This window comes from Aptenodytes patagonicus, chromosome 5 (genome assembly GCF_965638725.1).
Source record: "Aptenodytes patagonicus chromosome 5, bAptPat1.pri.cur, whole genome shotgun sequence".
Lineage (NCBI taxonomy): Eukaryota > Metazoa > Chordata > Aves > Sphenisciformes > Spheniscidae > Aptenodytes > Aptenodytes patagonicus.
The window spans coordinates 49,616,909-49,643,616 of record NC_134953.1 but is presented as its reverse complement, the minus strand read 5'-3'; the positions used below and the strand labels follow the sequence as shown (position 1 = coordinate 49,643,616).

The window sequence follows — 26,708 nt, the reverse complement described above, 5'->3', positions numbered from 1 at the left end:
ATCTACTTTTGTCAACCCTAAAACTTGCTGTACCGACCTCAGAATAAGATTTCTGAAATGCTAAAGGAGCTGTCCGACTCAAGCAAATACACCTGCCGAAGACTTAGGAAGAGACAGTGAATTAGGAAGATGATTAAAAAAAAAAAAAAAAAAAAAATCAGGGGCTGGGGGGGGAGGCAAACCATACAAGTACTTTGAAGTATTCTAGAAGTCTACCCAGTTTCAGGAATTTGAAATGCAATTTGCAAAGTCTAAGAATAAAAGTTGTTTCCAAAAGACTATGACACTGAAAAAAGATTATCAAAAAAATCCTGATAGTATTACCTGTGCCTCACCACGTGACTTTTGTTCAAATAACCAATCTTCTGACAAATGTAAGATTCTAATTCTCATAAAAAAAGGCCTGTTGAATTGGAAGAACAGGAGGTTGCCACCCAGTAGCTCAAGAAAAATGTCAGTGCAATGAATTAACTAGTTCCTGGCCAGCTCTACTGCTTCTGTTCAGACCAGGCACGTTTACAGCTTCTGCCTCCGGAGGCGGCTGCTGAAGAAACCTGTTAGCGGAGCAGAAGCACTAAAACAGAATAGATAAAAAGAAAATAACTGAGTTGGATCTTTTTTAAAAAAAAAAAAAAATCTAAATTTTAAATGCAAATCCATTTCTTTTAGTATAAATCATTTACAACTAAAGGCGAGATGTTGACTTAAGGTCTATCTTCCTATGATCTATCTGAACTACTTAAAATTAGAAATATGTATGTGAAAACTCAGCTAGCAGAAAATTTTTAAAATGCCAAATTATGCAGGGAGAGAAGCTACTAGAAAAATGTTTTAATAAACATTCTCTTCATATATCCAGCATATTCCAGATAAATTAATCTAAAAAACCAGTTGTCTGTATTCAGCAAAGTTTCCATTACTTAGTCTTATGCAAAGGACTCAGAAATTAATTTAAAAACCAAGAAACATCATTAGGTTTTCTGACATCTTAGAGCACTGATGATCTGAATAAATTTCTATTATTGTAATATGTGCTGAGTATAGTGTCTTTATCAGGAAAAAGTACCGAATTCAGCTCACACGCCTGTATTGATCACGTTACCACCAAAAGCATGAGGGAGAAGCAATGCGACACGAGGACAGTGCGGATCCTCTTTTTCCCCACAAATATCTGGAGTGATGGCAGTGTGGAGGAAAGCGCCCACGTATTCAGAAACACCACACCGAGCCCTGGCTGCCTCTGAGGTACCTGTGCAGGGTGCTGGCGGCAAGGCGCTGGCAGCCGGAGGCTCTCTGTGAGGAGAGGTCACAGCTGCCCTGTGCCGGTTCCAGCCAGTTCCAGCCGGTGCCAACAGACCCCAGCACGGGGCAGTCGAGGGGTCAGGAACGAAGGCGTGAAGTTGGAAAAAGGCGTGGGGGAAGGTGGTGTTTTAAGTTTTGTTCCTCCAAACTTATTTTAATTGGCAATAAATTAATTTTCCCCAAGTCAAGCCTGGTTTGCCCGTGATGGTGACTGGTTAAGTGGTTTCCCTGTCGTTCTCTCGACCCACGAGCTTATCCATCTTATTTTCTCCCTGTCCTGTTGAGGAGGGGGGTGAGAGCAGCTGGTGGGCAGCCAGCAGCTTGCCAAGGACAACCCACCACCACATGCTTTATCAAGAGCAGGAATAAAACATCTCTTCCAAAATTCAGTCTCTGAAATCCAACAAAACCCATTCCTTAAATCCTTCCTGTTTGCTCCTGGGTGGAACGGTCAACACCTTACTCTCACTGTCAAAGCAAGACCAGAGCACTAATCAAACGATGATCAAAAGCGACCAGCCTCTGGAGGCTCCATTAGGGTTTCCCAGCCTTTAGACCAGCAATCCCCAACACCGCCTGCAGCCAAAGGGTAACGAAACTGACTGCAAAAGCAAAGCACTCATTATTTGCACAACACTGGTATCTTTGGGTCAACAAGGTTGGTGACCACTGCTCTAGACCTTCCCGCTACTGTTTTAGCCCATACATGTCACATAACAGTGGGAAAAGACCATCAGTGAGGAACAAGTGAGATGACTGGAGTTTTTAGTAGTCAGATTCTCACCTAAACTATATCCAACTCGCTGACAAAAGGTTGCCAGTCAAGGAAGCATTTGCAGTTCCATCTGAGATTGGGGGGGGGGGCGGGGGAGAAGCAGAAAACCCCTTCAATTCTTCACTGGGTAATGCACAAGATAAAGCAGTCTCAAATATGCATCAAGAATTACTAGCTTGTAGCCAAAAGCACTTTACTGGACACCGAGTTGAATCTTAATGGACACTAATCACTGCTAGAAAGTATAGTCCTCTCCATCTCGAAGGCTTCTTTTGGGAATCGGGGATTTGTTTGCGATACACAGGTGCCTGTTAGAAGAGTTTTTGATGAACTCCAGCAGAGTTCAATAGCTCACTTTTCCTCTGTGGCTTTATTATTTCTCTTTTAAGTAAATTATGTCTCCACTGTGCTGCCGAAACATTTTTGTCTGTTTTGCAGATAAAAATCACGGTTATAATTCTTTCCTCCCCTTGTGCTATGAAAGAGTGATCACTTACAAAGAGGGGCAGCAGGTTAGCAAAATATCCAGTACACGCTTGAATAAGTCTAATTTAATACCTAAGCCACCTCATATATTATGAACCTTTTTATTTATGCATTGATAAAAAGTAGTTCACCCACAGGAGGTGTGTCACCGCCCCAGTGAAGTGTAAATATCACAAGATGGCACAGGAAATACCGAAAACTCCGCTTCTTATTTATTTTTTAAAAACTCCACTTGTCTACTTCCCAGAGGTATCATGGAGATTAATTAGCTCATGTTCATAGACTATTTAAGATGTAAGAATATTACTGCCTGATGGAAAACAAATCTCCTGAGGTCTTGCATGGAAAAACCCAATATATAGCTGACAATGGATTTCTTGCCCCATTATAGCTTTCTTAGCAAGTTCTGCCATCCTCAACCAGAACTAATTATAAGGAAGAAAATCCCCCATAACTTTGGATCCTAGGGCAGCAATGACAAAAAGTTCTCCAGCACTTTTTATGCAGACATATGAAAACCTTTCACTGAATACCTTCAGAGACATTTCAGCACGGGCAGCTCACACGCACAGATGGAAACCTGCCAAAGGCCACAACAATAATCCATAATGCCAAAACAAAAATACAAGGATTCACAGGTTTTCAGCATTCTAGAGATAAGATACAGGGCAGCTCACCAATTATTGTAGTATAGTATATAATGTAGTATATAATGTAGTATAATATCAGCCAACCCTGCTTGTCCATATTCGCTTGTTATGAGAACAACATACCATGACACGGAGAAAGTACGCTGAGGAAAGGGGGAGGAGGTATGAGGAGAAGAGACTGGTTCAAACCTCCTAGAAACAACACAAAACCAAGGGAAAGAAAAAAAGCAGAAGTGACAGTCCCAACCTTCATTAAAATAAAAAAATGTGATGGTTTTACTACTCAGCATAGTGCACTTATTTAAAACAAATCTATTTCTTTGAAGTTCCTGGAAGCATGACTTGAATGGTCCTCCAGAAGGATTCCACGTTTTTCCCACTGTTTGTACAGGCTTATGCATCAAACATTGTGTGTGTATTTTTCTTGTTTTGAAGTTTGAACTATAAAAAGATTACAGAAACACACGAATGCTACAGAAGTGGATGAACTTGTAACACAATGTATGCATAGCTAGCATGAGATAGGGAACTTAAGGCTGTGCCTAAGACAGAAAAATGTGCAACCCTAATGAAATAGTTTTCAAAAGCGAGGCATGAGCCCTAACTGCACACACACAGACATACCAGAAGTAGTTCAAGTAACAGTAGAATGTAAGAATGTGAGAGCACAGACTTCAGCGGTGGCAGAAGTGGGTAGTAACACAAGCTCTTCTGAAAATCTTGCACAGCCCTTGTTCAAATCTCTGCTGCCTTGGCTCCACTCTTACTGTAAGTGCACTGGCTAGATCAAAGCTGACACAGAGAGCAGCTTCATATTACACCCAAGCCACTATAACTCCAGGCTGCTACTAGGGGTGAGCGCAGAAGTGGAAAAAATTTCTCTCTCCTAGTGTCCTTAAGCTCCCACCATCTCCTTTGTGTTGGAGCCACCACATGGCTGCAGGGTTATTTGGAACATCTACCAGATCAGATTCAAAGCTAACCCATCAACACAACATGTATGTGAACATGATTTCACTGTGTGAAGTCATTCACCTGGCAAGCATGCAATAGAACTGGCACCAAGGAGGGTGGTAAAGCAGGGAGACAAGAGTGTGCACACCCCTGCACAGTGGAGAGAACTTTAAATATTTAATTTCATACAAACTTCAAACTAGATGCACTTACTCCAATTTCATAAATATTTGCATTGTCGAGTATCAATTTATGCTAAAGCAATAAACTGATCAGCAACTAATTCCGTAACGAATACCGAAGTCTGAACCAGATTTAATTATATCAACATTTTTAAATTTAGTTCAACAGTTCAAATTAACTCTAGACAAGACTTAAGATAAGGAAATTCAGGCTGTAGGAAGGAAGGTTAATTTTCCATTAAGTGTTAAACTGGTTGTTATTGAAGGAAAAAGGCAAGTATACATGGTTGGGTGAAGTGTAATTACTTTTTGCCACAAGATCAAACAACTATAAAAGAGAACCTACAAAATTGAACCATCTACAGTAAGTTCATGCATTATTCAAGGTAGATTTCTCTAAAGAATTTAATACATAACTTTTTATTGTTGTTGTTGAGAAAACTAAGGAAAATGATAGCTTTCTTCATAATAAACTGAGGTTTGGTTAGAACACAGTCAACAAATCTGCCTCAGATGGTCCAAGAGCTACCAGTTCTTAGCAATTACCACATTGCACAATATGCTCTACCGGCTCACATAAAATTTTTAAATCTCTAAAGCGATTTTTTTGTGTGTGCTGGAAGTAGTGGGCAGGGATGTAATAATACATTTTTTCCAAGGGGAAAAAAACCCTAATGGATTATATGTCAATACTAGAAAGTTAAGATTATGTTTTCATACCCCTGTTAATCTCTGCTCTAAAAAGGTTTAAGATCTAAACAGATAAAATTTGCTTCATGATGAAACTTGGCTTTCAGCACAGATGATCTGTGTCCAAGGGAATAAAGTTTCAGCAGCATTCAGAACAAAAGAAAATCCTTTGGCTTCGCTTACGTTATAGAAGAAGATAGCAGCTTGGCAATTTTCTGTATACAAATAACTCCAATTGCCCAGGGGGAATGTCACTGAGATCCAGCCATCCTGTTTGCTACATCTAGCCTCCCTGGAGTCAGTTTTAATTTCAAGCAGAGTTGTCTAAATTCTTCACCCTTCCAAGGCAAGCAAATTGCACTGTACGTAGTCCAAATTTCAGTTTACTTCAGGACTTTTCTCAAAGTCTCCTAACCTCTTCTGTGGATGCAGAAGATAGCAGGACACTTTTCACACAGTAGGTGTTTCCCTGTGTAGCCCATTGGTTCTTTAATGATGCCAAAAAGCAGCTCTATTTCACAGGAGATTTTTAAAAATGCAACTCATAGTTTGCATGTATTTGCATTTTGGGATAGAACATGATGGGTAAACAATTTCATCTAAAGACAGTTAAAGTTTTAGAATTTCAACTGATCTTGGCGTAGCTACAATCCCTACTAATGATACCCAACAGTCACAGCACTAAGAGTCCGTGACCCAATGCACTAGATTATGCTTTGCCTGCTTCACTAAGTCTTTAGTAAACACTCATTTGTGCTATTACGCGAGCCAAAGGCTTCAGATCTCAGCTCACAAAAGGCTCCCCAGGCATGGGTTCTGGCAACTCTGTCAGGTCAGGGCTGAAGTGCAGTGAAGAACAGAGCTGTGCGGCTAAACGTGCACAGTACCCACCTGCAGCCTATAGAAACACAGCCAGTTCTTTGGCCACCACCGAGCAGCGTCAAACCACGCAAGTGCAGAACAGTGCTTTCTGCTCTGCTCTGACCTCATTAGAGTATCACCTTTCAGCTGTTGGGGACCTTTCAATTTAGATTTTTGGTATGAAGCACTTACAGGTCAAAGGAAAAAAATCCCCAAACCACTCATTGGGAGTTGCTAAATTAAACGATAAAGGCAACAGACAGTAATGCATCTGATCCTTTAGACTCCTGGGTCTGCAGAGAGGAGGATGTGAATCTCTCTCACATGTACATTGTGCATATATATACAAACACGCTTGTGCAAGCCCAAATCAGGCAAACCCAAAGAGCTGCAAACAAGTCAAGTCAGCACATCTGAATCCATCTTCCTGCCAGAGATACTGCTATACAACACACCCCTCAATTTGAGGGCTAAACCCAAAGCCCTATTTTGCATCCCTGCCACGCATAATAGTTGACAGGAGATGGATATTTTACACATAGCAACACGGTGAAAACGCAGACAGTGCTACTGGGAAAATTATTTCATCAAGACACATTACAAATCCCTACAGCTGAGATACAGGGAGCTGTAAACTGCATTTTTTGTCCTCACTTTCTAACAGATATTCTTTGTAGGCAAAGTTGAGTGGTGGAAGGTGAAGGGACAGCCCTCTTTTCAGCACACAGTTTTGTTAGAAGTTACAGGAAGTCCATTATTTAAAATTCCTGCATCTTTCCTAAGTAAATCTTTATTGAATATGTAAAGATTGGTGCATTGCAGATTCTTTCATTGACCAGGTCACAAACAATCTCTCTTCTTCCAAAACAGACTGTCTCCCTCTCCCCCTCCCCCTCTAAAGTAGTAACCCATTTCAGGTATTCATCCTAAACCTTAGCGCACAAGGATCGTGATTATGTGGTGAGCACAGAGTATATCTATTTATTCTTTCATCACAAAGTACTCATTCCAACTGGAATATACAGAAAGCAAGGCTCAGCTTTGATTGCTGTTTCTAAGACAAGGTTGTTTGCAACTAAAACAGTTATTGAAATAACCCTAGAAATCTTTTTCACTAATGTCTGTTCTCTCCTGCCAAGTTTTTACCTGAAGGAAGAGCACAGGCTGTCTATTTTCTTGGTGCAATCATCCCTACGTAGGAGGGCTCAGCAGCAGCTTGCAGGAACTGTTGCAAGAGGTACATACCAGGCAGCAATGAAACCAGACGTCACTTAACTAATCTTCTGTTGCTCACTCCATTTCCAAGCCTCTGGACATAACCTTTTAAAACAGTGCGGAGGCCGGATTTCTGCACAGCTAACTGGTCACCTGATAGCAATGCAGTAAGGATCTGGCACCAAAACAGATTGGTGCTTCATTTTTATCACTTCTTCCCTTGTTTGCGTGATCAGAGAATTTTCTGAATTCAGTGGAATTTTTATTGAAAAAATGAGCTTGAGGGAATGCAAAGGGGGTGATCACTAAAGTGAAAATTTATCAACTGTGCAACTAAGCCAGAGGATCAGGAAGTTAAAAGTAGTGTTTGAAGCTCAAAATTCCATCTTCACCAAACTTCAGAATTGTACATGTAGTTCACCACAGTACAGAAGGTATATTTTGTTTATTAGCTCTAAAGTATACTCCTGAAGTTAGGGATCTAAAATAAATTTTAGCAGCCTCAGTCTTTCTGAAAAAGGTAGCCATAGCTGCAGTTGCTTTGAAATTCAGTCCTCTCACTTATGTGCTTAACTTGAAGAAATTCAGGTTTGAAAAAAATCCAACTTGGGTGATTTACCACCAAGCTAGAATTCCAGATTAGGTGCCCACTATGTAACAGTTGTGTGATCAGGAAAGTAAGGGTGCCTAGTTTCCTATCTATTTGCATTTTAGTGCTGATCTCCTAACGAGCACACATTGCAATACTGTTTTCATCAGAAATGTCGAGTCTCCTTCCCATATGATCACTAGGCCATGTATTTTTTATGAAAGTTGTAGGAACTTAGTACCTCTGAGACCTTTCTCTCTCTCTCTCAAATTCAGTATTTGTTGGCCGGGAGATAAAAATTATTGGAGAAAGGAGGGGGACACACAGATACAGCATCAGTTTTACTTCATTCAAAAAAACCAGGCTGAAAACAATCAGAAAAGCTTCTGCACAAGACAAGTTACAGTTGCTTTATGACAACAGGCAGATACACACATGCTAGGAAAAGAAAGTCAAAAAGGGATAGAAAGTAAAACAGAAAACCAGTGAAACACTGGTTGTAAGGAACCCCTGGAGGTTATCTAGTCCTATTTTCCACCCGGAGCAGAGCCTTGCCAACACCTGATAAAGTCAGCTGTGGCTTTGTCTAGCTAAGCCATGAAAGCCTTGAAGCATGAAGTTTCTACAACCTTGCTGGGCAACCTGTTTTAGTGCTGCACTACCCTCCTGGTGCCAAACTTTCTCTTAATCTCTCAATCTGAATCTCCCAAACTGCAACTTGTGGCCATTCCCCCTTGTTTTATCATCTACAACTATTGAGAAGGGTTTGGCTCCATTACCGCTAACTCTCTTTCAAGTAGCCATAGACTATCAGATCAACCCCTTAGCCTATTTTTTGCCAGCCTAAACAAGCCCAGCTCCCTCAGCCTCTTTTCATGGGTCACATACTCCTGAACAAAATGACCTTGGCAGATCTCTGCTGGACCGTCTCCAGATTCTTAACATCCTTCTTCAAGTGGCGAGCCCAACACTGGTCCCAGTATTCCCAGTATGTCAGCAGCGCTGAGTACAGGGCACCATCAGCATAACTGCTGTTCCATTGCCATGTTAGTGGTCACAAAGGCAATCTTTAGAGACACTCGGAGAACGACAGCCCATCAGGGCATGGCAGATTCCTCCCAAGGAGGAAGAACAGATGATAACAGTACAGTTGCGTGGATGCAACTGTACCAAAGGACAGGAGAAGAGCTGCAGAGCTGAGATGGGAGTCAGCAGCTGAGTAACAGCTATTAATACTCTACAGAGAGGGCTAAGGCACTGAAGGCCAGTTGGTTCTCTGATGAAGATGACTCCAGCACAAAAGTTTGGAAGATGAGCTAGAGAGTTATGCAAGGGTGAATAGATATTGACATGCAGTAGACACTGTATATGCAGAGCTGACTGTGTAGAAGCTCCCAAAAGATGTAAGGCTTGCTTACCCAGATTGTCCTCAATCTTGGTGGCTATTCTCTCTCCAGCCAAGAAACTGGACTTTTTTTTTTTTTTTTGGGGGGGGGCGGGGGGGGGGGGGGAAGCAAAGGAGGGGAAAAAAAAAGGAAAAAAAAAGAAAAGAAAAGAAAAAAAAGCAGCTGCTTTAATTGTGTGGTTCCAGACACTTTTGTCAGCAACAAAGATAGTTTAAGGAGTCCCTGCCTCTTCTCACCTTTGGCTGCTTGTTTGTATTGCAGAACCATTCCACCAGAGCTCCTCATCTACATGCCATGTTAACATTGTTTAGAACAATTATATCAGTGAAGGCAACAACCAGCAAGCATGCTAGCATTTAGTGTGGGTAGAGGGTACAAACTATGTTTTCCCATTGATTAGACCAAGTGACTGGATACAAAACAAAATTTCTCAATGCTAGTGACTCAAGGTCAGGACAAAATGAAAATTTGCAAAGAACATCTTCACCTCTGACCCGCTTTCAGCAATCTTTTCTCAAGAGCCTTCATATTCAGCAGTCATGGATGCGACTGAGAAAAAACAGGGTTAACTTCTTTCAACAAGTGAAACAGTCTTCATTTTCTTCTCAGATGACTTCACGTCCAAATATAAAAAGAAAATCTATTTGCATCAACACTAGCCTTTCTAAGCATCAGAGAATCTCAAAAAAACTCTCACCCTGATGATGCTCTTACTAATAATTTAAAAACAAATTAAAACAAAACAAAACACAAAACCAAAACCATTTCTTCACTTTCAATCCCTCCTGATATTTTCACATATGCATGCAAAAAAATCTCTTATTAATGCCACAAAGATGCACCCAGATGCCAGAATCAAAACTTTCACTACGTATTCTCCTTAACAACACTCATTTATGTGAGCAGGTGGTGAGAAGGAAGCAGAGTAAGAGAGAAGAGGATTATTTTGGGAAAGGAAGCAATAACTGTTACTAGTCTGTCAAATAGTATGAATGGTGGAAATCTGAATCATGCTTTTACTGTATGAATGGTTAATTCCGATATGCTATTATAAACACTGATGCTTTACAAAGGATGTAATCTCCCTAACAGGAAAAAATACACCTGTTAGAAAAAGAGCAGGATCTCAAGCAGAAACGGAGGCAATTCAAGCTGGTCCATCTCTGTGTTTTCTTCATCTTACCTCTTCCTGTAACATTTAGGTGATGGGTCTCCAGGGCCTATATCACACTTCATAACAGAATTAGCCCATTGAAAGTAATGCTTGAAAGAAGGAGGAAAGAGGCTGTTAAGCTAGAGTTCGGGAGAAATTACAGCTACGTTTTTAGCTTCCCTGAATGGAAGCACCTCTGAATAAGTGCTGCCAAGATGAAATCCTAGTAAGTAAATGACATATTTAGAGTGTGCCTATTCACTCACAGAGAGGTATTACTACAATGATACAGATTATGTGCCAAGGAAATTTCATGGCATATATTTAACGGATGGCTTGCTGACACAACTCTGTGTACAGTGTACCTTCCAGATAGGAATTAAGAATTTCAACATTAGAAACAACCTCCCCACTGTCTGCAAGCAGAGGGCAAGCTCCTAAGCTAGCAGTAGATGGTGACTGTCCTCTGGAGCTACAGTTTTTAAATGATCTTATTAGTTTTCACTGTTTAAACAAGTCACTTTCTATCTTGCGTTTTATCTTTGTGTCCGCCCCTCCGGCTCTCATTTGAGGGTGACTACAGTGGTTTCTGCCTGCACAGAAGGGATGGCTCAGCTGCTCTTCTAGCAGCTGCTGAACCATCACAAATTACAGCTTACTGTACTGAAGTATGTGGAAATTGGTGTCTATCTTAGTACATGGGACTGTAAACCACAGTGGTTCAGCAGCTGCCTCATGAACAGCTGAGCCAACCCTGCAGCAAGGGTAAAAATGAAAGAGACAGCAAGAATGACTACAACAGCCCTTGGGTAAAGCACACTAGACTTAATGTTGACCTTTGGTGAGTTACACATCTCTTGCTTCAACTTCTCAGCTGTAACGTGGGTAGTTTCTCTCCCACACGCTTCCTAGGAATGGTGCTACAAGGATGTGTGCGCAATGCTATAAAAAATGCCACAAAAATTTGCAGAATGGGTACTACTGCTGATCATGCAGAGCCCCTGAAGAACATGCACTGTTCCAGTTGCTCCATTAACAAAAAGATTGATCTCATACGATACTCTTGACATTTCATACAAGGTCTAACTGTAGTGCTACAGATGAAAGAGTTCCGTCACCTGATTCCCCCCCCCCTTTTTTTTTATTAAATAAATCAATAAATCACAAGAGATGTATGGCAACCTTAGTTAGGGAAAACAGCAAATGCCGTTGCTATGCCTTAACCTCTGCACTAGAGCCAATCCTAAGGAGCTCATCTGCAAGTAGTAATTTCAGATATCATCATAAGATGCAACGTCTGCTATTGCCATGTTATGCACATGATTCCCTAGGACAAGCTAGATATTCTTATCAGCTCTGCATAGCAATTTCTCTAGTAGATATTTTAGCTGCCTCTACTGCACTTTTCAGCTTTTGGTGTCCATTACAAAGCTATTTTAGTCCAGTTGTTATCTGTACTGCTGGTGATACATTCTGGCTGCCACCATCAGTTTCTTTCTCTTTATAAAGATGTTCAATGGTTTCCTTCACTGGTTTGTCCTCTGGCTCAACATCTTGACACAAAGCTATTCCCACTGCTATCAACCCACTTTTTTCCATTAGCAGGAATTCTGTAATCACGATAAGAGACATTTCTAACCAGGATGTGAAAACAAGGGAACTACCTAAAGCGCTGCAATCAGAGATTATATATAACCTTCTGTCCCACTTACCCTCATCCCTCCTCACAGTATGGACATTGCTCAATTTTTCTCCAGCTCATGCCTTTCTTCTTCCCCTCCCACTGCATGCCCACTTCCTTTAGCTACACACTTTGTGACGTCTATATTCACTACAGTTGCAGCTCTCATACGGCGAAGACCATTTGGATATGAGTTTCTCTTGTACTTTTAATATATTCTTGTCAGGTGTACATCAAGTAGCACACTACAAGATGCCACATGCATCTAAAATTGTAGCAAAATACATAGTAATGCATATATCCAAATAACAGTAATCTATTCTGTGTGGCAATTCAAAGAAAATGAAGAAGGTTACAAGGTTTACAATGTAAATTAAAAAACGTAACACTGGGATTTCCAGCTATTCGGGTGCTTAGTGAAGTCTAGAAATTCTTCTACTCATTTTTTGTACATGGTATAGAAAAAGAAGGCATTTACATCTTAGATTTTAAAGGTCTTTCTAGCTTGCAAAGCTGCAAATAATATTCATTGCCTAGCGCAGACTGGCTGCAATATGATTCTTCATTCATCTCAGTAGTCACACACCTGGAGTAAGTACTTTGCCTATAACACTGTGTAAACCTGTTTAATACTGGTTTTAGTTCCAAACAAGAATGAATATTTCTTCATCTGGCAAAACAAGATGATCATTTAGAGCTGTGTTTGAAATGCCACAAATAAATCCAATAGGGGTTCTGTTTATGTCACTCATCCCCAAGTATTTTGCAGTTTTCCCTCCTAAATCTCCAACCTGCCCTGTTTCTTTTCAGACTTCTAGTCCAGGAATCGAACAAATCCAAATAAAAAGAACCCTATCTGCCTTCCTCAAATAAGGAAGAGTTAAGTAGTGCTATTGGCAAATACAAATAAATAAGTACTGCAGTTCAATGCGTTAGTTAACTATCTAGAAGAGTGGGATTTTAATGACTTGTGTGCAATATACTCGGAGAATAAAATTCTTTGGCATAAAAAACAGCTGAGCCTGCAAAATGAAAAATACCTTACCTGCTCTTCACCTTTGATAACGATGTTATCAAGGCTGCTTTACTGTTTAGAGATGCATGTTACTTTTTTCCTCATAGCTCACTCTCTCCCAGGATTGGTATTTTTTACAGCTGAACTAAGGAAGAATTGCTCCTAGATCCTATCAGCTTATGCCAAGGAAAGCTTTTTGCATAGGTTGGGAATAGAAAGAAGAGTTCACTTGTGTGTGGTTGCCGCCTCCCTTCACTCTTCCCTTCTTCTGGAAAGAGTTGGAATGATGTTCTTTATACAACCACAGGTGGGGTGGAATAAAGAATGAGAACTGGGCCAAATCCGGACTTGGGGAACTACTGCAACAGAGCTTTTGTCTATCATTTTTAATACCTGCCCCTTCTTTTGCTTTCCCTAGATTTCAACATGTATGATTATAGCCAACAGCAGCAGCCAGTTGGCTGGTTCTTTTAGGAACTGCACCCTGAACAGGCACGAGGTAAGTCATAGAAAAACCTGTTATCCAGTACTTGTTATGAAAATATGAAGCAAAGGAAATTCCAGAGAGACTCACAGTGAGGTAAAACATAACCACGTAAGTTCTAAAAACCAGCAGGAACCACTTACAGCTATCTGCAAAAGCTGCATTCCTACTGACCTGTGTTCAGCAGCTCTCAGTTGTAAATCCCAGGGCTGTCTAGTAATCTTACAAACACAGCCACAAACCTTCCCATGTGCAGCAACAGCCCAGCTTCTCTGGGACCCCATAACCACCTCGCTGATGTTGGATAAATCCTGGTGTTTGAAAGTCATTTTGCTGGCAGGCATTTACAAACAACACCATGGTCGCATGACCTCCACCACGGCCTAGCTGCGACACTACCCACCTCAGCAGGCTCCTTTGCAAGGATGCTGCCTCGGAAGCAGTGCCCTCTGATACAGCTTGCAGCTGTAAATTAAAATCAATTTGTTGCGGCCAAAGTTTCGACTTACCTAGTTTGGTGGCCCCCTCTGGTGGGTAATCAGGGAATTGGCCCTCGGAGGGGACGCTCACTGTCCGGCGCAGGCAGCGCCCTTTGGTAGCATCCGCCTGCGGCTCCTGGACCCCATCGATAGGCACCTGCATAAAAAGGATGCCGACAGCTGTTAATTTGCCACTGGGCCACGTTGTTAATATGCCATCTTGATAAGAACTTAATTTTCTACTCATCTGGTAATAACTTTCAGTTGCAGTTTGGCATGCCCGGCCTTACCATGAAATACCCGAGGCTTACCGGGAAAGCACTGCAGCAGTGAGGAGCGTTAGTGCACGCAGACAGGTGTGCAGCCCAGAGAGGGCTGCATGCAGGTGTGCAGCAACCTGCGCTCCAGAGCTATCAAGTCACAACACAGCCGACCCATCTGACTAACAAGGCAGTCCTGCCTTTCGAAACTGGTTCTCCAATGCCGGACCCATTGCCACCCAGCCTTGCCCGCTTCCACGCTGGGAGAGTCAGGCAGAGGCGGCTGGTCAGATGGCTACATGCGAAACTTTGAGATTACAAAAGCATTTTTGCAGTCTCAGCACATATTCAGTGATCAGTTACAGCATGTCAGAGAAAAACTGGCATTTGGCTGGTTGTACTGGGCACACGGAGAAAGGGGATACCTTCTATGATTAACTCAAACTCATCCTAAAAGTGGGACCTTAGAAGGCTCTAAGAAAGGCTTAGGGTCCTCACTATTTCATAGTAATAAAATTCCATATGCTAATTCTCTTTAAAAGTACCGAATGTATAAAGATCTTGTTTCTCTTCTCAAATTTTGGCAGAACTTGACCCCTCAGAGTTTGCTCCCCGCTAACCTTACCTTTAAACACCTGCCTGGATGACTACATTTTGCTAGAGAGGTGCTTATGCTGGAAAAAGGTGGTAAATTGTACTACCTATCACTACAGCTGCAGGGCATTTAGACAACAGCCAAGAGCTCTAAAAGAGCCTAAGTGATACAGTCTTTTTGTCCAACACCACGTATGTCTGGGAACAAGAAATGAGCCTGATGTACTCCTAATCCAATCCCCAAAAGACGTACAAAGGGATTTGGAGGATAAGGAAGAGAACCTAACTGCTTTATGAATTTATACGCACACCTTTGTGCATCCTGATTTTGTTTACATGATCAGCACGGGTTAATTCAAGCATCAGTTACTTTGCATATAGAAAAGCAGACAAAAACTTCAGACAGCTACCTGCTCACCAGAGGTGCAATCCAGATTGCCCCAGCCTGCAGAAGGCATCCTTCCAGCAGAAGGAAGACATTGCTTCCAGCAGGAGGAAAACATCCTTCACACTACCCTTCTGAAGAACATACACATTGTTCTGAAGAGGTTCAAAAGACAAAAAGACAGCAAAGATCCTTCAAGCTGGTGAAAGGCTGGTCACCAAAGATAGAGACTGCATGGGAAAAACGTATCTCCAAACCCGAGCTAAACAGGGTCTTGGCCCATGGGAACCATTGTTTCCTCAATTGAGTCACTACCGAGGGGCGGGGCACCTGGGGCCAGTACTGCCTTATATAGTATTTCTGGACCCCATGTGCACCAAGGAACTGGTACAGAGCGGGGCCAGAGGTGGGATGTGATGGTCGATTAACAAGTTCAGATAGTGCTTCCATGTCTCAACAAGAGGACACCGCAATCAGGGAATTGGGAATTCGCTGAGCCCGCTGGCTGGTCCGAGTTGCTCATCTGAGGAAGCCATGCCCTGCTCTCTGCTGGCCTGCTTGATAATCATGCTTATGACCATGGTTTTGTAGGTCTTTGCATGCTCGGATATTAAGTTTAGCTCAGTATTGGTGAATTACTGGATTTGCTGTCATTTTGACCTGGATAATTGTGCTACTGAGTTACTGCATTTCTTCTTGTAACAACCCAGATAATTGTACTCCTGATCCGTATTTGTAACCGCAACATTATTTAGAGATAAATCGTTTATCCCTAAAGCTGTCGGTCTGGTGTCTGTTACCATATCTGGAACCTCTAACTTGGTGGGGCTGTCTTAAGACCTTATATTCAACAGTTGGAAGAAACCCCAGGGATGAGGGAGAGATGCAGCATCCAGGTGCTGGAGGCAGGCACAACCCCTCAGTGCCCAAAACATCTCAGCGCACTTTGATGAGGACATTGGCTTCAACAGTACAACTGCAATACATGCAATATGGCAATTTATTTTCATATAGCTACGTAAAAGACAGCTTGCAGCTAAAGGAATAGAAGCCCCTGTCATACTTCCTGTGCTGCTTATCCTTTCATATCTTCAATCATCTCTGAAAACCAAGTATTAATAGCAAACAAAAAGATATTATTCATTTGTACTGAAGGTTGTAAAAGATGTACAAGATACTGTACTATTTTAGAAACAGGCTGCGCTACAATGGCTCTCACAAGCTAGTTCTGGCATTTCCTGACTTTTAACCACTTAGCATTCTCTTAAGGTCATTTTTTAATGCCATTTATTACTATGCTAGTCTATTTGTCTCCTTCAAACAGTGCTCATTTTTCAAAACAAGTTTCCCAAATCCCTAGTGGTTATTCTGTTAAGGCTACTTTCTTTGCTGGTAGGTTTTTACAGCAGCTCCTTTGCTGAACGATCTCCGTGCGAGAGCACATTAGGAAGTTAAGCAGAGACTAATTTTGTTAGTTTATGCCACATTCATTCAATCAAGATCACATATTAGATTTTCAGTTTTCATCTGGAGGCTCCGTTTAGTCTTATTCCCTTCTAAACGCTCTTCTGCTCCACCGCGTCTTCTGCCTCTCCTGATTTCCTTCAGAGCATTTTTTGGTGGGATGCTGCAAGCCGTATTTCCAGAACAGCTATTACCAGTCATACCACACATCGGCTTCAGCACACCTTAAAAGCATCAAGCTACCACCCTGTGATCCTCCTTTCTCAGTGAACTTGTTGCACCTACACCTAACTGCTAGCTCTATACCAATACAGCTCCTGCAGAGTAGATTTCTCCACTATTTGATTTTTTAACTGAGAAATTAATATAGTCCCTTTTCTTTGAAGTATACCTCTTCAGTATCTGCGTGTGCTTTCAGACATGGGATGACAGAAACATTCTCTTAATCCACTGACACGAAAAAAAGCACTACTACCACTCTGATAACAACGTATATAAGAACAGCAATGATAGCCAAAAGGATGCTATAGATGTACTGACTTGCTGCCGAGGGTGAGGAGGAGAATGGTGATTGAGGCCACGCTGCCCTTTGTGTCCTTGGGAAAAGCAAACAGGCTGCCGCACACCGGAGTTGGTGTCAAAAACAAATCTACTTCTGCATACCAGAGATAGGATTTATCTTCAAAGAGGAACTGAGCCATTAACAGGAAGACTGTCTGAGAGCTCAGGTCCTAATTCTGGGTCACTTAGCCTTTTGTACTTAACATTTGCCCAGACTAGGAAAACATGGTCAGGCTGCACACTAAAAAAAGTTCATCAGTGTAGCTACGTTCATCTAGTGCAGTACAGTCCACACCAGCAAAAGACTGCTTTTGTCAGCGTATTTATAGTGGCTTGAGAAAAACCTGATACTGTTTATTTCACTCAATAATTCTATAAACTGTATAAGGAGCAACATTTTAATGCTACATAGCTTGATCTACACCAGAGAATATACAAACATCCCACAATTTCATGGACAAGAGTAAAGTAGCAAAGTAGCTAAAAAAGATCCCCCCCTTAAGTCTGACTTAAAAGTGCCGTGTTATTTTAAGTAACATTCCTCCAAAACCATAGCCTCAGTCTGTATTGACAAAAAAGAACTAACTCCAAGACTGCAGGACCAGTATTTATTACTTAGCATAAGATCAGCCTGCTCTTAAAAATACAGCTTCATGAACATGCGAGATGATCTTGGTCAGCAGCTGTGCATCTCTCTGGGCTGGACATGTTTTTTAAACAGGTATATCTGTCTTAGGTCAAATAGATTCACAGATCGGGTGGCACCGACTCACAAGCAAGTGCACAACTTTAGACCGTGTAAATACCAAGGCAGACATCTGCAATCTCCCCGACCCTCCTCCAGCCCCTGGCATTCCAGCAAGCAGTTCAGCAAAGGAGTGAAGAGAGTGACACAGAGTCAGGACTCTAATGGCATTTTAGGCTTTCAGCTCTTTTTTTTTTTTTCCCCATCCAGCTTTGTTATCCTGTTCTTTGTCCTGCTGAGACTTCACCAACCTGGGAATCGTCTGACCCTGAGACAACGTGCTGAAGATGCTGGTTCAGGGCTGGACTCTGAGCAGTGTAACTCTGGGACAAGAAGGTATGGAGGGACAGTCCAAATGCTGATAATTTTGGCAATCTTTACAATTTTGATCATAGGCCACGTTTCACTGATAAATTTCACAATTTAACAAGGACGGGTTCAGAGCTCGGACTCTGAACTCCTGAACAGCATCACAGCTCACCTGCCACTGAACATGCTTTTTAAGTATAAAAAGCCTATATTTGGGATTTCTAGTATTTTGATGATGAAGAGATTTCAGAAGAAATAGGAGTAAGAGCTTTACAAGCATTTAATGCCTCTTAAAGGCAAACTGAGCTAGGCACTTTGAAAAAAAAAAAAAGAAGTAGGAAAAAAGTTTCTTCATTGCAGATAGATTTTTCAAGATTGGAAAGACTGATTCAAGACAAAAACTTGAGAACTTGCAACTTCTTCTGAACTAACAGGAATTTTGGAATCACATCAACAATCAGTTAAATAATTCATTTTAATTTTTACCTTCCTCCAGAAAATTATAAGCTGGCTAAAATCTTGACATAGAAATCCACTTTAAAAACATTGACAACAAACATTTCTTTGGGCTTTTGGAAAATAAATAATTAAATTCATTTGGGAATTGAAGCAAATCTTTTCTTACGACTGGGTTCAGCTTTAACAAACTCCTATTTACAGATAAAACAATTTTGCTCTAAGATACCAATGTGACAAGTCTTTTGAGGATGGCAGAGGGCATTTCTGAAGAGCCTCCCCTGGGGCCCCATGCATCAGTGTCTGCTCTTGCTATTTTCTCTTGGGATCACTGCTGTCGCTCCTCTTCCACAGGAGATGGAAGAGTAGGAAAATACATTAGAGATGTCCTGCTCCCGGCCTCTGTCACCAGCACCAATAAGTAGTAGATTTTGTCACAGTGAATGTAGGTCATTACTATCCTTTGCCCTTGATTAAAAACACCTCTAAATCCAAGAAGAAAGATGAGGTTTTGGGTGCAGGGAGGAAAAAGGAAGAGTCTAACACAGTGAAGAGTGTTCTTCATCTTCATTTCCAACTGAACACAAAATTAAAAGATTCTGCAGGAATCTCCTTTGCAGCCAAGTTAGAGACAAAGACTAACTAAAAGCAGCCCAAATCCAGATGCAGCCATTTGTCACATCCCTCATGAAAGTGCTGTGCAATGGATTATCTATCTGAAACTGCTCTTCATAAACACTAACTCATTCCCTTTCCCTGTTTAAACGGCACTGATTTTGCAGACACTTTTACTGTGCTCTCTTAGCTCTTACCCTACGGAACAGGTTTCACAAATGATGAAAATATCTACACATTCCTGACAATGGGAGACTGTCTTCCTCATAGAAAAAAATACCTGATTTGTAAGTGAATCAATCTAGACCTGTTCTCCTAGTCTTGGAAGACGCTGCTAGATATTAACACCATTATATGTTGTAGTAATTGCACAACTCCTGTCACTCATGACTCCTTATTTGCTAAGTCGTCTCTCATGTCCTTACAGGGATTCATTTCCTTTCTACTTACTTTTTGGGCATCAATCTCTTCCCTTCATTAATAATATTCATTCTTCAGTCTTACCTATTTTCATTTTATAAATTTGACAAGGTGTCAAGTAACTAATATTTTTCTACGCTGCACAAGGTGATACCGTCAGATTATTTCTGTATAAGTAATTACAGATATTTTTGGATCAAGTTGTACCTCAAAATTTCTCTGATTTCCAACCTACTCTTGTGCTTGTACAGCGCAAAATCTCTCTTGCACATACTCTATCCAAACTGCCTTGACAATAAACCCGTAGCAGTGGGATGTTTTAAGAAAAGAGTTTTCTTACTACTCTGTTAATTTCTGTATTGTTCCCTCAGACTTAAAAATCTGTGCAATTCATAATGCTGTATTTTAACAGCATTAACTGAAAGAAACCAGACTTAGCATTATACCTGAAACAATTAAAACATCTTTCATTTACCCGTTTGCATTTTGTATATGTTTTCCTACTTTTTGGCTTTGACATACACACTTGCATAATGATTTTACAAAGTATTATAAACATCAAACATTTCTGTTCCCTTTCAGTTTCACATGGGCTAAGCTTCTTGGATTTTTATTCCATGAAGTAACAAAGCAGATGTACAGAGAATAAAATGAGATGCTTCAGACTTACAGTTTTCATATTACACCAGTCTTGCAATGATGCAAGTGCTCCCTTTTGGCTGCAAGGGCACTCTGCTGTTAACATCTCTTCCTTCTTCCCCCACCCCCTTACTGATGGGTATCATTCTGTCCCTCACATTGTTTCTAAGATCCTCTTCAGCAGTCCAAAGAAATTCTGACCTACCCACTCTATCAGCAATTTCCATGTTCAGAGCAGGAACCTCTCCATCTTCAGCTCCTGTTGCCTATCACCTCGTTTCGGGTTAACAAAAAGCCTCCTCCAGCATCACCTTTCCAATAATTTGACTCTAAACATAATCTTCAGTTTTCTTCTTTAAGTAACCTCCCTCTTCCTCATTCACCTGGTCTTTTGCTTAGGCTCTCTGTACCTGTGGTCCCACCCATGGGCTTTTTTTGATTCCCCTCCTACATACTTTTCAATCATTATGCTCTTCCCAAGCATCTCTCCCCATTACTGCCTTAGGCCTTTGTTCGCTCTTACTTCTAGATCACATTTCACAGAGCCTCTTTCAAGTCTGAATGACTTGTCAAGTAAAATTTAACCGAGTTGCCTCCCCTTTCCCTTCTCATGAAAGCTACAAGGGATACTTCTATTTCAGAAAAAATAGAAAAAGGTGCAAATCCAGAGTATCAGCTCTGTGTCCCTCTTAACTACCAGTTCTACTCCTATATGTTTTGTGTTTCTATAAGGGGTTGTATGTACACTGCCATGTGTACAGACTCAAAAGCTAGATTAAAACAACCTCTTATTTTCCTACAGAGTACTCATGACTGCAAGGAGTTCCCTTTTTCCTTTCACTTAACAGTAGTCCCAAATTACTTGAAAAATCAGAGTGGCAAATCTGACTCCAGCTACTAGCTTCTGAAACAAGTCGCGTTATCAGCATGTGTAGTCACACCTGCACCAAAAGCATGTCTGCTTGGCCCATCTGCATGCAGCATTTCCCAAAACAAGTTATTTCTCGATGTGATAGTGTGGGCAGGCTCCTTTGAGAGCATGCTGCAAAGATTTACTCTACTGCTCAATTTTTGGGGGTTACTGCTGTACCCAGGCTCTGCATAGCCTGATACTGAATTTCTCCAGCTTCTGACAAAAAACAGAGTGCATTTAAACATAGTATGTAATGACTTAATACACCAGTGATATACCAGACTTCCCATATTTACTCCTCAGGATCTAAGCAAAAGACTCAACTTACTCCCAGCAAAATGCTTTTAACTGTATGTGGTAAGAGAAATTAAGAACCCATAAGTGCACGATTACCACCTTCAGATAATTATTTGTGTTATGAGCCAATGTTGTTTTCAATTACATTTCTTTAATGAGATGCATCCTTTTAGCCCAGCTGTGCTGGTACAGTACAGTTTTAGGAATAATTCTCACATGTCCTTACATTTCTTCAGTATATACTTTAATTCCTTAGGTGACAGTCCTGTCAGACTAGAAAAAGAATTACATAGTAAACAAACATCATGATATGGGCCTTCCATTTTCCCTGCTTTTGATCGCCTCTCCTACGCATTAGCATTGATGTTGTTCCCCTCTAATAACTCAAGTCCTTCTCTAAACCATTTCCTCCTATTCTCCCTATGCAAGGAAATATTTCAGCCCTTGTAAATAAACCTGATCACAGCTGAAGGTGGGATAATATTTAGTGCTACACCAGAAACAGGTCTCATACTCTCAGCCTGTACACAGCCGTACACAGAAGCTTCAACAGAATCAAGAAAAAACACAAAAATTCAAGTCATCTCCAGGTGCAGGAGACCATGGTATTAGACTCAAATTCATGGACATTTATATGTAATAAAATCTATTTCAGTAATTTGAAAACATTTCAATCTTATAGCTCCTCCTGAAATATTTATTTTTAGACAGGGTAAATCTATAGCAGAAAAATTAATCAAACAAACAAACCCAGGAGCATTATCAAATGCTTCTAAAGCTCATGTATTCATGAGAGTCTGCAGACACCAAATATCACAAGAAAAAACGTATCATGGCGTAGTCTCGGAGAAGGCACTTATCAGCATGGTTGTTCAGTGTTTCAATCAACTAAAACATGCCTATTCTTTAACCATATTGACATTACCTTCATGGTAAGGCACAATGCCAGGTACTACATGCTATATACACACACACCCGCCACACACAGAGTAATTTTATAATTAAAGATGGTTGCAAAAGCTTTGAGTATCCATACCAAGGGGCACCCAATCTTCCTTGTTCCATTTAGCAAGAGAGAGGGCAAACCTTTGCCTCAATCAATTTACCTTGTGACTACAACAAAGATGACTGTACGGTGTGAAGGCTGCACACACCTTCTCTGCCCACTCCAATACAGACACAAACAAACCCGTTTTTCCCTACCTTTACTGCACTTTTCCCTACCTTTATGTCTGCACTGACGTGAGGAGGTAGGTTTACATAGCTGTGGTGGCTTTAACTACCATTAAAAGCAGCAATAACATAGGAAGATGTAGTGGCAGACTTAAACACAGGCTGTAAAACTCCAGGAGGGAGTTTTGGATGCACACAGTTTGCTGTCACCTCTTCCAGGCGCACCCAGCATCTGGGCCAGCTGAATTATAACTGTGTGCGCCCTGCCATCCATACGCAGAACAGGTTAGCTCCCCTTTTCCCCCCTTTCACTAAACTCGTGAACAAAATAAAGGGGAGATAAAAAAAGCTGCCTTCCTGTTTTACCAATAAAGGCCAAAAGGTAAATCCCGAGTGGCCAACGTGAGTTTCTCTCACCTCTTTCTCCCTGTTGAGCAGCACCAGCTGGCTGTCTGTCAGGATGCAGTATTTCCTCTCCCATGTTGTCGTTTCAGTGTAGGGGGACTGGCCGCAGGACAGTCTGTGTGTAGGTGGTCCTTTCACATCTGCGAACAGAAAACCGCGATGCCAGAATCATTAGCATGTGTCATTAACCACCTTCTCTGCTTTTGTGGTTCTGCAGCTAGATGCGAACCTAAACTGCAATCTGTACTTAGCAGTGCCTGTTTCAGCATATTAAAAGACAAAATGCTAATCCTGGGAGGCACCCATGTGGAACGCTATGTAAGGTACACTATGAATACTTAATCTATAGCATGACTTACAAAAATGGCAATAACCGAGACAAATATAAATGTCTTTGTCAAAGACTAAAATATAATCAAAAGAAAAGACCAAGAGCTGTCACGCAAACGTCATCTTCCCTCCACTCCCTTCTCAAAAACGTGGTTAAATGGGTAGGGCCCTGAATGTACCCTAAATCTTAATAAACTAGATTATTTGAGACTAAGGATAGAGAGACGTAGGAAGGAAGATGGGGATCAAGGAAGGCAGGCTTGAAGAAGGGAAGGAAAAATTCAAAGGAATGGGCATTTAATTGAGAAGGGCTTACTAGCATCTTCTGGTAGGGAAGCTATTTGATTAAATTGTGACAAGTAGGAGTCTTGCAGCATTTTCATTTAGCCACAGCCACTATAGTGACAAAAAACCAAACAAAAAACCAAACAAAAAACCCCAAACCAAAACAAAATCCAACTTGTTTGGCTCCCAGTGCTGATCTTTTAAAATTTATTTTAAGATCAATTTCCTTCAGGTCTCTCAGGCTTGAGCTACATATCACATTGTGCCTCTCACTACTAAGAAGCTTTCTCCAAGACTGGGAAAGGAAAGCACACGAACAAGTGCAGCAGACAGACAGACTTCACTGCCAAGCCCAAAAGCAGAGAAAGCCATTGAGTAGCAAGGTACGCTGTCAGTGCTACGAGAAGACTGGGTGCAAAGAAGGCTGCCCTAGGAATTCAAGTGTGTAGTCAACTTATAAAAATCTCTTTACAGGAGACAGAAATGCTATCTGAATAATAGAAAAAAGGATGTATGCAACAGAGCCATGGGTAGCACCATTTATACAAACTTAGAAAACAGTTTCAGGTCATCTCTTTCTAAAGTCTTGAGATTAAGTTCTGGTTGCTTTGTAACATTAAGTTTCGGTTTTATCTTGCACTCTAGCGGTATACAACTTTACTTGCATTGATCTAAAAATCAGCCATTCTCAATGTATACGCTGTAGATTCCCGAAGTCCCTGAACTACCTCTAAGGGGTCTAAAACAGACACCGCAAAAATCACAATATTGTCAGGGGCTTGCTGCGTAGCAGTCCAGGACCTCCTTCAACTATTTCAGGAGCCCATTAGGCAGAATGAGTGTTCAAAACCAGAATGTTTTATAACGTTAACTTCCTTTTAGTACACATACTAACCCAGTGCTTGCACAGAGGTAAGCACAGATGCTTCTTGTAGCTTCTACCCAGCTTCACCACTAGAGGCCAGCGAATCCTCAAACACCCAGCACCTTCCCAGCTGCAAGGAAGAGCGCAAGTCCAAACACAAGCATTAGAAGTTGAGTAATGAACCCCTCCAACTGACTTCACTCCTTGCAGACCCTGTGTATGCCAAATCCCACCTAATTATTAAAAAAGCTGCAACATCTTCATGCTCTTTTCCTGCATATAATAGTAACTTTGCCTCCGCGTTGAAACAAATGTGGCAACTTCTAAAGCTGGAGAATTAACTTGAAAGACAGCTTTCAGTACCTAAGTTCAACCTCATCTTGCATTAAGATTTTTGTGATCATTCAGAAGAATGCTTGAAACAGGCAATCTGATACCTTTAAGCAAGAAAAAGAAGAGGACTGCATGGCTTCTACTGCTCTGAATAATAAAGAAATGCACTTTTGCTCCCTTAATTTCAGATGAGCTAATTCAGGGAAGAAGCTGAGATTCAGAATCAGGCTCCACACTGTTACCTCTCCTAACAAAGCTCAGTTTCCAATAGTGACAAGCAACACTGTGTATCTCGAAATTGCCCAAAACTCTACTTAGGCGTAAGCATAATTAAGGGAAATCACCACAATCTCTGTGAAGCAAAAGTGCATTTGTGCAAACTCCTGGAGCACAACAGACTCCGTCACAAGTTACTTATTTGTCCATCTTATAGACATTAACCCTCCAGGTAGATTTTTGGCACAACTTCAACTCACATTTATCATGGCATACAACCAAAAACCTAACCAGATGCAAAATAAAACCACTGTTGCTCCTGCTTAGACCTTGGTTTCCCAAACAGCAGCACATGAACCCTACCTGCACCTAAGCAAGACAAACCTATGAGCAATGGGCTGACAGAGGGAAGACGAGCGAGGAGGATGAAGCCACAGGCCCCTTGCATGAGTGTGCAACAGAAGCGTGAAGACCAGAGCTCCAGGGATCTTGTCTCTTGGGTAATGAAAGCACATGATACATCACCAAAGGGAAAAAAAGGATGAAGGTATGCCCCGTCCTGCTCAAGTGGGTGGGCTAGCAGCAAGAGAGTGCCTCCAGCTGCTATGCTGAGTGATAACCAAGTAAACTATGTTTTGAAATGCCAATACTTTCTCATGGCAAAAGAAAACTGTTCTAGTCTATTAGCTCCAATGCAGAATCTACAGTCACGACTCACCCAGCCCCAAAAGATCTTTGCATTATAATTTCTACTCACTACAGGCCTTGGCAGGATACCATCCAACTGATCTAGGGGCTGCACAAAGGAATTAAAGAACAGGACGACTTCTTCCACTACAATAATAACTCCAGGACTTAACTGAGTCATCAGGCGCTGCAGGCCAGCCACAGCTCTGCTGCCAAGTGAGTTGGCTAACAGAACAGCTTTCCACAGGCTGCTGGCAGAGTAACATGCCATCTCGTTGTCTGGAGCTGTCAATCGTCACTAAAGAACACCACAGCATTAATATTTTGTGTTTGTATTCGTATCCTTTTGAACACATGTTGGGACACAGCCCCACCACCCCTGCAGGCTGACCAAGCGCTCTCTTCAACAAAAGGGAGAGGTTGCAAGCTGGTTTTCCGATGTATCAGATCCCATCACTTCAGTCCTCTCCCCGAGGCTCACGCTGCAAGCCCATCTTGCGAACCAGATGGAAGCTGAAAAAACTTGTTGCAAGAAAACTCGCTGCAACAAAAATTGCAGTATAGCTTTGGCGTGTTTGTACCTAGCAACTTCTCTGCCCTATTTAAATTATTTCTCAGCTAGGCGTCCTGCGTAGTTGACTTCTTCGGAGCCTCTTGCAACAGCTGTAACTTCAAAACTTATTGTGAAGTATGTTACCAGTTTAGACTTAAGACTCTTTGGGACTTTACACAGTATCACATACACAATCGGTTACTTCACAAACCCTGTTCTGCTTTCTGGTACTCTTCATCTTCAGTTTTCATTTTACATTCTTGGCTCCGACTTTTCACGTG

At 41.4% G+C, this 26,708-nt stretch overlaps 1 protein-coding gene across 2 annotated transcripts in view; it reads right to left on the bottom strand.

The window, feature by feature from the left end:
• RASAL2 (RAS protein activator like 2) overlaps positions 1-26,708 on the bottom strand; it is a 150,050-nt gene that overhangs the window by 81,417 nt on the left and 41,925 nt on the right. For both annotated transcript variants that reach the window (XM_076339648.1, XM_076339649.1), the window contains exons 2-3: positions 23,171-23,298; positions 13,953-14,079 (exon numbers count right to left, since the gene is read on the bottom strand). In XM_076339648.1, the coding sequence (XP_076195763.1) occupies positions 13,953-14,079; positions 23,171-23,298 (255 nt within the window). The remainder of the gene's footprint in view (positions 1-13,952; positions 14,080-23,170; positions 23,299-26,708) is intronic.